General features: G+C 43.3%; 1 protein-coding gene across 2 annotated transcripts in view; it reads right to left on the bottom strand.

Moving 5' to 3' along the window:
* The window catches only part of dhx15 (DEAH (Asp-Glu-Ala-His) box helicase 15), a 103,789-nt gene extending 91,351 nt beyond the window's left edge, over nt 1-12,438 (bottom strand). The window contains exon 1 of one of the 2 annotated variants that reach the window (XM_043693906.1): nt 11,314-12,438. In XM_043693906.1, the coding sequence (XP_043549841.1) occupies nt 11,314-11,384 (71 nt within the window). In that variant the 5' untranslated portion in view covers nt 11,385-12,438. The other variant, XM_043693916.1, reaches the window with a different exon arrangement.
* Between the last annotated feature and the right edge of the window lie 605 nt (nt 12,439-13,043).

Below are 13,043 nucleotides of genomic sequence, written 5' to 3'. Positions count from 1 at the left end.
ATGTTGACTATCCCAAATCAGTCCTTGCCTTTCCAAATACATGTACATCCTGTCCCTCAGGATTCCCTCTAACAACTTGCCCACCACCGAATTCAGGCTCACTGGTCTATAGTTCCCTGGCTTGTCTTTACCGCCCTTCTTAAAACAGTGGCACCACATTTGCCAACCTCCAGTCTTCCAGTACCTCACCTGTGACTATCGATTATACAAATATCTCAGCAAGAGGCCCAGCAATCACTTCTCTATCTTCCCATAGAGTATTCGGGTACACCTGATCAGGTCCTGGGGATTTATCCACTTTAACCGTTTCAAGACATCCAGCACTTCCTCCTCTGTAATCTGGACATTTTGCAAGATGTCACCATCTATTTCCCTATAGTCTATATCTTCCACATCCTTTTCCACAGTAAATGCTGATGCAAAATATTCATTTAGTATCTCAAGGGAGAGATTGGCTTAACTAGGCATCTATTCACCAACATTTAGTAGGATGAGGGGGGACTCTGATTAAACATATAAATTCTAACAGGGCAAAGACATTACCTACAGGAAGAATATCTTCCCTGGTTGGGAGGTCCAAGGGACAGTCTCAGCATATGGGATAGGCTATTTAGGATTGAGAAAGGGGATAATTGTTTTTCATGTAAGGGCTGTGAACCTCCCACAGAAGGCGACGGAGGCCAAATCACTGAACATATCAAAGAAAGAAAGTTAATTTAGATTTCAAAGGCATCAATGGGTACAGGGAAAAAGTGGAAATATGGCATTAATAGAGGGGATCAGCCCATATTAAACAGCAACATAGGCTCAACAGGGCCAAATGGCCTACTCATGTTCCTCATTTCTTTGTTTCTATATAACATACCGTGCCTTCAACCAAGGAGCTGATATACACTGTAAAAGGCTGAAGCCCCAGCACATATCCTCATCAGACTTCACCAGTGAGGGCTTGTCAATTCAAATGACCCATTTAGTCTCTCGTTCTGTCCTTTGTTTAACATTGTATCCATTGTATCCAGGCTGATACATTAACTCCAATCTCTTTAGCTCACTTTTTGCAGAAAAGTTCTGTGAGGCACTTTAACCGAATGCCTTCTAAATATCCAAAATATATCACACTGACTAGTTTCTTTGTCTATCCTACTAATTATGTCATCAAATCATTAATAATTGTCAAATAGCATTTCCTGCTCATAAGATCATGCCATTCTACCCAATTATGTTTTGATGTTATAATTTCCTTTGCGACAGATTCATTTCAACATTTTCCTAGTGACCGGCATCAAGCTGGCTTGCAGTTCCACTATTTCTCTCGTCACCATTTTTTAAAAAAATCAGCAGTGTTACATTAATTACCCTCCTCTCCTTTTCTACTTCATGAACTACACTTTTGCCCAAATGCCCCAACATCTTTATAACACTCGTGTGAAGGGTCTTGGGATGTTTTATCACATTAGAGGCTCTATATAAATTGTTATTCCAGTTCACCAAGACTGTTCGAAAACTTAGGGAATGGGTCCAGGAGATTTGTTCCAATGTCTCTGCTTTACTTCATGTCAATCAATTAACTTCCTGTTTCATTAAACTGTGACTTGTAACATTTCTGATGTGTTTGTCTCCTCTGCAATGAAGACCACCAGCAAATACCCATACTTACTCAGAAACCTTAACGCTACTTTGTCTGCAGATGCTGCTGGAGCTGCTGAGTTTCTCCAGCAATTTGTTTCCTACTTATTTAACATGTTGCCCATCCTAACTTATAGAGTCATAGAGATGTACAGTACAGACACAGACCCTTCGGTCCAACCCGTCCATGACCAGATATCACAACCCAATCTCGTCCCACTTCCAGCACCTGGCCCATATCCCTCCAAACCCTTCCCATTCATATACCCATCCAAATGCCTTTTAAATGTTGCAATTGTACCAGCCTCCACCACTTCCTCTGGCAGCTCATTCCATACATGTACCACCCTCTGCAAGAAAAAGTTGCACCCTAGGTCTCTTTTATATCTTTCCCCTCTCACCCTAAAACTATGCCCTCTAGTTCTGGGATACCCCCAACTCAGGGAAAAGACTTTGTCTATTTATCCTATCCATGTTCCTCATAATTTTATAAATCTCTATGAAGTCATCCCTGAGCCTCTGATGCTTCAGGGAAAACAGCCTTAGCCTATTCAACCTCTCCCTATAGCTCAAATCCTCCAACTCTGGCAACATCCTTGTAAACATCCACTGTTATTAACAATTTTATATTCAAACCAACTTGGCCAGATCACATCCAAAACTGCTTTGTTAAGAACTACATATTGGCCTTGGATTGCAATCTACATCGAGAATGATAGCGGATCTTGGAGGGTTAAATTACAAAGACACAATGACAAAGTGAGCTTGTAGACCTTAGCATGTAATAAGGTAAAGGACTGATCTTAAGTTTCCAAGATATTAAGGTCAGAAAGAGTAGCTATGAACTATTTCTGCCAGCTGAGCAGTATAGGATTAAATAAATCGAGCTACAATTTGTTCACTTTCACAAATAAAGTAGGGAAATACCTCCACACAAGAAGAATCAAAGACGTTTGGATAGCTGTTCCACAAATGACAACTGATGCTATTTGAATTGTTAATTTTAAACATAACCTTGACAGGATATGATGCAAAGACAGATATGTGGAGTTATTATCTTGCAGAATAGTAGAACAGATTTATGATAAATGGCCTTGCTTGTATTTGTCTCTCTGAACCCTCTGTCTCTTTAACTCCTTTCAGAATTAGCTACATTTTTTCAACCTTTTGGTCATCTGCTCTGATGATGGGTGGCATGGTGGCTAGCACTGCTGTCTCATAGCGCCAGGGACCCGGGTTTGATTCCAGCCTCGGGCGACTGTCTGTGTGCAGTTTGCACACTCTCCCTGTGTCTGTGTGGGTTTCTTCCGGGTGCTCGGGTTTCCTCCCACAATCCAAAGATGTGCAAGTTAGGTGAACTGGCCATGCTAAATTGCCCATAGCATTCAGGGATGTGTAGGTTAGATGCATTAATCAGGGGTAAACATAGGATAGGGGGAATGGGTCTGGTGGGTTACTCTTCGGAGGGTCAGTGTGGACTTGTTGGGCCAAAGGGCCGATTTCCACACATAGGGATTCTATGATATCCTCCCAGTGTTCAGGATCAGGTTTGACTGAATACATTCTGGAAAGACAATTTGGGATGTGTGACCACATAAATGCTAATTCTTTGAGAATAGATTAGATTAGATTCCGTACAGCATGGAAACAGGCCCTTCAGCCCAACCAGTCCACACCGACCCTCCAAAGAGTAACCCACCCAGACCCATTTCCCTATGACTAATGCACCTAACAATATGGGTAATTTAGCATGGCCAATTCTCCTGACCTGCACATCTTTGGACTGTGGGAGGAAACCGGAGCACCCAGAGGAAACCCACACAGACACAGGGAGAACGTGCAAACTCCACACAGACAGTTGCTCGAGGCTGGAATTGAACCTGGATCCCTAGCGCTGTGAGGCTGCAGTGATAACCACTGAGCCACCATGCCGCCCAATTGTTAATAATCATTCCTTGATGAATAATACTTTTTGCACGTTTGCCTGTAAAATATTTCTCGGGCCTGCAGTCGTGATATCATTTGAAACTAGCATGGATTGAACTCTTCCATTCTGCTTGGTATCCTGCAAAACCTACAAGTCCCTGTTAATAGTGAAGGTTTTCCAGACCATTTCCAAATCATCTGATACTGGAGATTTGACCTTCTATCCACTCCTTTTGACAGCTTGGATTTTTGAAAGTATATTCTGTTAATTTCATAATGTGGCTCTATTTGCTTTGTTGAGCTCTGCTCTTTTTGCCTTGAGTGCTTAATTATCAGTTCCAGCCCTTCCTTGAGCTATTCCAATACTGTTCACAAACCGCATTTTTTTCATTCAAAAAAATGCACAATTTTGCAGATATTGAATGTTTATCTCTGAGAATTCTTCCATTTGCAAACTATTCCTAACTCTTTGTCGTTCATTATTTGTTGAAATACAGTCAGTCATTCTCCTTTCTTGGACCCAACCTTTCATTATAATGCAGAACTGGCAATGTGCAAATTTGGCCAATATAGAAGTTAGACTACCTCAAATGCAAGAACAGTTAGGATATTGCTGGAAAGTATAGAAGCTCTGACAGTAAATTCCCAATGGTACAAGGATGATTTCAGAGGACTGGGGAATTTCAAATTTATATTCTTGTTCAAAAGAAGATGCAAGTTCAATAACCACAGCCAGTTTAACCTTGGTGAGATTACAATGATCCAGGACAAAAAGACGTAAATCAATTGGACAAATATAAATTAGAGGAGGAACAACTAATCAGTTGAGGTAAAAAAATCAATTTTTAAACTAACCTGATTTGATTTGATTTATTGTCACATATACCAAAATGGTGAAAAATATTGTTTTGTATGCTAGCTAAAGAAACCATACTTTAGATAAGTACAGCAGGCGAATAGAACAGAATACAGAATATAGTGTTACAGCTACAGAGAAGGTGCAGAGAAAAGATCAACTCTCAGCTGGAGAGTTCAGAATTATTTACCAGGATGTTGACAGTAATGGAAGGTTTGAGTTATAGGAAGAGGCTGGATAGGTTGGGACTTGTTCACTGATGCGTGTGAGTTTATGATACAAAGTTAGGTGGACAGGCAGGTAGTACTGAGGAAGTGGGGAGGCTGCAGAAGGATCTAGACAGTTTGGGAGAGTGGTCCAGGAAATGGCTGATGGAATTCAATGTGAGCAAATGCGAGGTCTTGCACTTTGGAAAAAAGAATACAAGCATGGACTACTTTCTAAACGGTGAGAAAATTCATAAAGCCAAAGTACAAAGGGATCTGGGAGTGCTAGTCGAGGATTGTCTAAAGGTAAACATGCAGGTTGATCCTGTGATTAAGAAAGCAAATGCAACGTTGTCATTTATCTCAAGAGGGTTGGAATATAAAAGCACCGTTGTGCTACTGAGACTTTATAAAGCTCTGGTTAGGCACCATTTGGAGTATTGTGTCCAGTTTTGGTCCCCACACCTCAGGAAGGACATACTAGCACTGGAGCGTGTCCAGTGGAGATTCACATGGATGATCCCTGGAATGGTAGGTCTAACATACGAGGAATGGCTGAGGATCCTGGGATTGTATTCATTGGGAGTTTAGAAGAGTATGGGGAGATCTAATAGAAACTTACAAGATAATATATGGCTTGGAAAGGGTGGACGCTAGGAAGTTGTTTCCGTTAGGTGAGGAGACTAGGACCCGTGGACACAGCCTTAGAATTAGAGGGGGTAAATTCAGAACAGAAATGCGGAGACATTTCTTCAGCCAGAGAGTGGTGGGCCTGTGGAATTCATTGCCGCAGAGTGCAGAGGAGGCCAGGACGCTAAATGTCTTCAAGGCAGAAATTGATAAATTCTTGATGTCACAAGGAATTAAGGGCTACAGGGAGATTGCGGATAAGTGGAGTTGAAATGCCCATCAGCCATGATTGAATGGCGGAGTGGACTCGATGGGCCGAATGGCCTTACTTCCACTCCTATGTCTTATGGTCTTAGGTTGAGGAGTGAGTCTTTAAAATCATGATGGGTATGGCAGGTGTTGCTTCTCTATGGCGGGGAATTACAAGTCTAGTGTGCTTTTTTTAAGGTGACAAAAACATTTGAGGACGGCATGAGGGGCAACTTAGTTTTTTACACAGTTGTTCATGTGCGGAATGAACTTCCAAAGGATGTGATGGATGCAGGTACAGTTACAACATTTGTTTAAGTACATGAATGAGAAAGGTTTGGAGGGAAATGGGCCAAGCATAGGCAGGTGGAGTTAATTTAGTTTGAGGCTATGGTTGGCATGGACTGGTAGGACCAAGGGTCTGTTTCTGTGCTGTTTGACTCTACATGACAGGCCCATTCATAAATCTGGTAACAGCTGGGAAGAACCTTAAATCTGTCGGTGCACATTTACAAACTTTTGTACCTCCTACCTGATGGAAGACAGTATAATAAAGCTGATGAGGATAATGAAGTAGTGAACATGAACTCCCAAAGGGTGTTTGATAAAGTACTATAGGCTTGTCAGCAAATGGCATAAAAGAGACAGTGGCCACAATTATAAAGTTAATGGAGTGAATGGAATCAGACCAGCAAAGAACTAAAGAAACACATATAATGGAGATCCCAAGGGGCTAGTATGAGGGTGACCGCTTTTTAGTCCATATTAATGACCTAAACTTTAATGTTTGAGGCATTATTGCAAAATTTGCAAATGAAAAAAGTATGAAGCATTGTGAATCATGAGGAGGATGTAAAGAACACAGGGTGAAAGTGCATACTGCAGATGCTGGAGATCAGAGTCAAGATTAGAGTGATGCTGGAAAAGCACAGTGGGTCAGGCAGCATCCGAGGAGCAAGAAAATCGACGTTTCGAGCAAAAGCCCTTTATCAGGGATGAACAAAGATAGGGTGCTAGACTGAGCTAACACTTCAACAAATTTACTACACCGATGTCTGAAAAGGTATATTTTGATAGGAAGAATAAGGAAAAGCACCGTAAAATACAGTACAATTGTAAGGGAGTTGGAATGAGCTGCCAGAGAAGGTTGTGGAGAGTGGTACAATTACAACATTGATAAGGCATCTAAATGAGTACAAGAATAGGAAGCATTTAGAAGGGTATGGGCCAAGTACTGGGAAATGGGACTAGATTAATTTAGGATATCTGGTCAGCATGGACGCGTTGGACTGAAGAGTTTGTTTCCATGCTGTACATCTCTATGACTCTTAAGTCCTGGAAATAGATGTGCACAAATTATTGAAGGTGTTTAGGCATGTTGAGCACACTGTTACCAAGGCATTTGAGATCCTGGGTTGTACAAAGAAAGAGGCATAAAATATAAAAGTCATCACTGTGCTTTTATAAAGTATTGATTCAACCTCAACTGAGTACGGTGTCCAATTCCGGCCCACACGCGAAGGTATAGAAAAAGGCAGAGAACAACTCCAGGGTAAATGATCAAGTGGATAAATTGGAGAAATGCGCTGTTCTCCTAAGAAGATTACAAGGTGATCAAAATCATGATAAACCTGCAGAGAGTAAACAGGGATGATTTTTATTTCCATTGTCAGATGGAAACACACCAAGTTATTGTCCAGTAGATTTATTTGAAATCACAAGCTCTCGGATCGTAGCACCTTCATCAGGTGAAGTGAGAGGGAAGCACACAGAAAGAATCCATGGACAGAGAGATCTTAAGATCATACAAATGGTGTGAGTGGACTGTTGAATAATAAGTCTCTGCAGGTGACCAAGAGTGTTAGACGACTTGAATGAAGTGTCAATAGCTGAGTAACAACCAAAGGAATAACCTATAATCCAATTAAACGAGGCAGACAGATAATTATAAAAAAGTTAAAAATAAGGTGGTGCTAGAGAAAACCAAATTAGTGGAATAACATGGAACAAAACCAGAAGCCGCTGGAAAAGCCCAGAAGGTCTGGCAGCATCTGTGAAAAAAATAACAGAGGCAGCAGCACCAGACCAGAAACATTAACTCAGATTTTTCTTCACAGACGCCTCCAAACCCACTTAGCCCCTCCAACAACCCCTGCCCCTGCTCGTGATTTACAGCATCCACTGTCCTTTTGGTTTTTATTTGATTGGATAACATGATAGGTTTTAAGAGTCGCTTGCTGAGGGTTGAACTAAAGTAATACATAATACAAAACTGTACAAACTAATTAAGGCACAGAGCTCACAATTTATCAAGGTAATGGTGTCAAAGCAGGACAGTAAGGAAGATTTTACAGATATAAAAGTGTGGTAGCGTCACATGTAGCATGACATGAATCCAAGATCATGGTTGAGGCAGTGTTCGTGGGTATGGAATTTGGTTTCTGCTCAGTGATTCTGAAATGTTGTGTATCTGAAAGGCAAGGAGAAAGTGAGGACTGCAGATGCTGGAGATCAGAGCTTAAAAATGTGTTGCTTGAAAAGCGCAGCAGGTCAGGCAGCATCAAAGGAACAGGAGAATCGACGTTTCGGGCATATGCTCCTGTTCCTTTGATGCTGCGCTTATCTCAAAGGCTGCCTTGGTGGATGCTTACCCAAAGATGGGAAGCTGAATGCCCTTGAACACTGAAGTGTTCCCCGACTGGGAGGGAACATCCCTGTCTGACAATTGTTGCACAGTGTCCATTCATCCATTGTCGTAGCGCCTGCATGGTCTCACAAATATACCATGCCTCAGGGCATCCTTGCCTGCAGCATATCAGATAGACAACATTGACCGAGTCACAAGTATCTGTTGTGTACATGGTGCGTGGTGTTCCCACGCGTGGTAGTATCCATGTCGATGATCTGATGTCTTGCAGAGGTTGCCATGGCAGCGCTGTATGGTGTTGTGCTCGATGTTGTCCTGAAGGCTGGGTAGTTTGCTGCAAACGGTGGTCTGCTTAAGGTTTGGCAGTTATTTGAAGGAGAGAAGGCATAGGGATGATCTTCGAGAGATGCTAGGTGTCATCAATGACATGTTGAATGCTGCAAAGAATATGGTGTAGTCTCTGCACTCCAAGGAAGTACTGGACAACAAAGGGTACTCTATCGGTTGTATCTTGTGCCTGTCTTCTGAACAGGTCGTTGCGGTTTTTCACTGTGGCATATCAGAACTGGCAATCGATGAGTTGAGTATCTGTAAAATCTTCCTTACGCTCTTGTTTTGACATCATCACCTTGATAAATTGTTATGATCTCTGTACCTTAATTAATCTGTACAGTTTTGGATTATTACTTTGGTTAGACCCTCAGCATGTGACTTTTATACTGGTCACGCTATTGCAGTCAAATAAAAACCAAAAGAACTGTGGATGTTGCAAACCACAAGCAAGGACAGGAATTGCTGGGGGGCGGGGGGGCTCAGCAGGTCTGGCAGTACCTGTTGAAGAAAAATCAGATTCAGGTCCAGTGACCTGTCCTCTGGTTTTTCTTCATAGATGCTGCCAGACCCTCTGGGCTTTTCCAGCAGCTCCTGTTTTTGTTCCATGTTATTCCAGTCATTTGGTTTGTCTCCAGCACCACCTTATTTTTAAATTTCTTGTAATTATGGGCAGCACGGTGGCACAGTGGTTAGCACTGCTGCCTCACAGCGCCAGAGTCCCGGGTTCAATTCCCGACTCAGGCGACTGACTGTGTGGAGTTTGCACGTTCTCCCCGTGTCTGCGTGGGTTTCCTCCGGGTGCTCCGGTTTCCTCCCACAGTCCAAAGATGTGCAGCTCAGGTGAATTGGCCATGCTAAATTGCCCGCAGTGTTAGGTAAGGGGTATATATGTAGGGGTATGGGTGGGTTGTGCTTCAGCAGGTCGGTGTGGGCCGAAGGGCCTGTTTCTACACTGTAATGTAATCTAAATCTAAATTGCTTCATTTAATCGGATTATAGGTCATCCCTTCTGTCGTTATTCAGCTACTGACACTTCACCCACGTCCTCTAACATTCTTGGTCACCTGCAAAGACTTATTATTTGACACTCCACTCACCATTTGTATGATTTTAAGATCTCTCTGCCCATAAATTCTGTGTCTGTGTACTTCCCTCTCACTTCACCTGATGAAAAGGCTATAATCCAAAAGCTTGTGATTTCAAATAAACCTGTTGGACTACAACTTGGTGTTGTGAGATTTCTGACTTTGTCGAATCAGTCCAACACTGGCACCTCCACCTCATTGATTTTCATTGTCAGACGGGTCAAAATCAGAAGACACCCAGAGCATTGAAAGGGATCAATAAAAGGACAAGTGCAGGTGAATTGGCCATGCTAAATTGTCCGTAGTGTTAGGTAAGAGATAAATGTAGGGGTATGGGTTGTGGACTTGTTGGGCCGAAGGGCCTGTTTCCACACTGTAAGTAATCTAGTCTAATCTAAACAGAAACTGTTCATGCACCAAAAAATGCAGTGGATGCAAATGTGTTGGAGCTTGGCTTTGGATCCAGAAGCCAGATTACAAATCCTCACATTCAAATAGATAATTACACCAAGAGAAAAGATTTACAGGGCTGGAGGGAAAACAGGACTAGGTGATTTGGAGGTGCCGGTGTTGGACTGGGGAGGACAAAGTTTTTTAAAAATCACAACACCAGGTTATAAAAGTTCATCTGGAGACACTGGCTTTTGAAGGCGAGTCTCAACTAGAGTGGCCTCCTGTGTTGATGGTTAAACCATAGTTTAGCCTACAAATCGCCAGTGGGTAGTCAGGGGCAATAAATAAACAACTTTGGGTCAGACGTCTTTTTAAGCAATGGAGCTAGAATGTTTCTACCTTCGAGAAAAGGAGGTAAAGAAAACGAGAACGAAATTATACGTTTTTAAAAAATAATCCACACGTTCAAGGGACGTTGATGTGTTTTAGTAGTGGTTAGACTGTCAAGAAAGGCCTAGCTAGCAAGCCCAGTGTTCCCCCTACCTCCCGAGGGGGTGGGGGTTTGCACATTTTCGCTGATAAAATACATTTTATAAAATACTAATAAATCCGTATCTCCCTCATCATTTTATCTCCCCACAACTCCCAAACCTTAATCTCTGAAAAGAGAGGAAGATTGACATTCTCTCTGCGCCTCTTCTAGAGACGTTCAGGACGAACCTACACAAGAAAAAAAATAACTTCGAAAAGACACCGTTAGTAAATGTGCAGAAAAGTATTCCCGCCATGGCACTGGACATGAGAAAACGACGGAGAACAACATCAACGATGCATTTCCTCCCCACTACCCCCCGAGGTATTCGATATAAATCCCCAAAACCCGGGTGCGGCCTCGGAAACGTGGCCCAGCCATGTGCAGAAACAGGCGGAGGGCAGCGCCAATGTCTTCCCGAGGCTTTCCATATATTAAGAGAATCGAACAGAAGGCGCTGTGCTGCCAAGAACGGCCAGAAACCCTGCAAGATCACCGCGGCGGCGGCGGACAAAACACACACACACACACAATTACCTGAAACGGGACATGAGCAGGAATGCTGCAGGCCGGCGGCACCAAGTCGGGGAGGTGGCGGGAGGGAGCAGACAAATCGTAAGGCCCTCGGTAACTAACGCGCTTTCTCCGCAAGAGGCAGAGCGGAACCGCGGCGAGCCGCAGCCGCCCCTTCTTCCGCTCGGCTCAAGCCGGGCGGAACGCTGAGGGAGCGCCGCTTGACTCCACCGACAAGACCGAGGCCCGAGCGCCCAGAGCCGCTACACGGATGCAGCCAGCCTCCCGCCAGCGTCCCACTCTGCGGATTAACCTACCCGTCCGAGGTGGCGCGCTTCTTACTGGACGAGTAATCGTCCCCCAAGTCGACGCGATGCCGCTTTGACATGTCTCCGCGTTCTAGAGCGGTCCGGGCGCGTTCTGATTCTGTCTCTCCGTTCGATCCTCTTCTGTTCCGGGTTCCGTCCCGATTGTTGCAGAAGCTCGTGCGCAGGCAGCGGCTCCTCTGGCTACCTTGCACCTGTCTCCTGCGCCTCTCCCGATACCCCTAACTACTTTCTTCCCCCTCCCCACCACCGTCGACTGTTTGGTGGCTAAAATGAGCAGCCTCCAGCAACAGGCCCGGCGCAATGCCCGGCTTCTTCCCAGCACTTCCACAAGATGGCGGCTCGCAGACCAAGACGTACCTCGTTCTGGCACGGTCACGCCGCGGAACCGCAGCAAGATGTTTCAACATTTTATTATTGAATGACCCTTGCGGTTTTAGTTTCGTATCCCTGCTGTCAGATGTTATGAACTGCCCTGAGTTATATTAAGTTAAAACGAAATGTACAGTTTCTGGGAGTAAGATTTCAAATCTACCTCATTTCCTGCCCTCAACAGAAACACGGGTTACTTCCCAGTTGTTTCAACGTTTGATGGACCTGTCTTTGAACCAGTTACATGATGGCCTTTGTAAGTTTTTGAAATCAGGCTAATATTCTTCATCCGATACAGATGGAATAATGCAAAAATGATGGTCACAATTTTAAACTGAACTGCGGGTCATCTTTATTCAATATTTGTGAGCAACTACATACCAGAAAACTTTCAAAAGCGTTTTAAAATCATTTTCAAAATTCACTTGGACACTTGCAGTTTACCTACTTCAAGTTCAACTCAAAGTCAAATGACATTCGATCATGAATATAGAACAAAGAATACAGAAAACCACAGGCCCTTCGCCCCTCGATGTTGTGCTGGCCTTCTATCCTACTCCAAGATCAGACTAACCTACATACGCTGCATTGTACTAATTTCATGTGCCTATCCAAGAATCCTTTAAATGTCCCTACTGTATCTGACTCTAATACCATTCTATGCACCCACCACTCTGAGTAAAAAACCTACTTCTGACATCTCCCCTAAACCTTCCTTCAATTACCTTTAAATTATGGCTCCTCGTGATAGACTAGTTCTTTTTTTGTGGGATGCAGGGTAGCGAGGTTTGTTATCCATATAAATGCACTTGGATGTATTGGTTTGCTTGGCCATTTCAGATGGCAGTTAACTATCAATCATATTGTAATGGATCCAGTGCCCCAAAAAGGTTAGACCAAGCAAGAATGGCAGATTTACTTCACCAAAAGGATATTAATGAGTCGGATGAGTTTTAAAATCTATGATAGATTCAGGGTCACCACCAGTGACACCAGTTTTCAATTTCAGATTTTATTAATTTGAATTTTAAATTTCACCAGCTGCTTTACTGTATTTTGAATCTATATCCCTAGAATAGTGATCTTCTAGGTTACAAAATCCAATGACATTACTATCACATCCATTATTGGGGAACTGAATTGTGATTCTGTGGGAACAGAGACTCTTGAATGGTATGTTGTCTCCATGGTGAAAGTGAGGACTGCAGATGCCGGAGATTAGAGTCGAGAGTGTGGTGCTGAAAAAGCACAGCAGATCAGGCAGAATCCGAGGTTGTCTCCATGGTGCCAGGATCAGGGAATCTCAGAGCAGCTTCTGAAGGAGGAGGATGAACAGCCAGCAGGCATAC

This window comes from Chiloscyllium plagiosum, chromosome 1 (genome assembly GCF_004010195.1).
Source record: "Chiloscyllium plagiosum isolate BGI_BamShark_2017 chromosome 1, ASM401019v2, whole genome shotgun sequence".
NCBI classification, from domain to species: Eukaryota; Metazoa; Chordata; class Chondrichthyes; order Orectolobiformes; family Hemiscylliidae; genus Chiloscyllium; species Chiloscyllium plagiosum.
The sequence above is the reverse complement of the archived record's forward strand: the minus strand, read 5'-3'. Positions and strand labels throughout refer to the sequence as shown.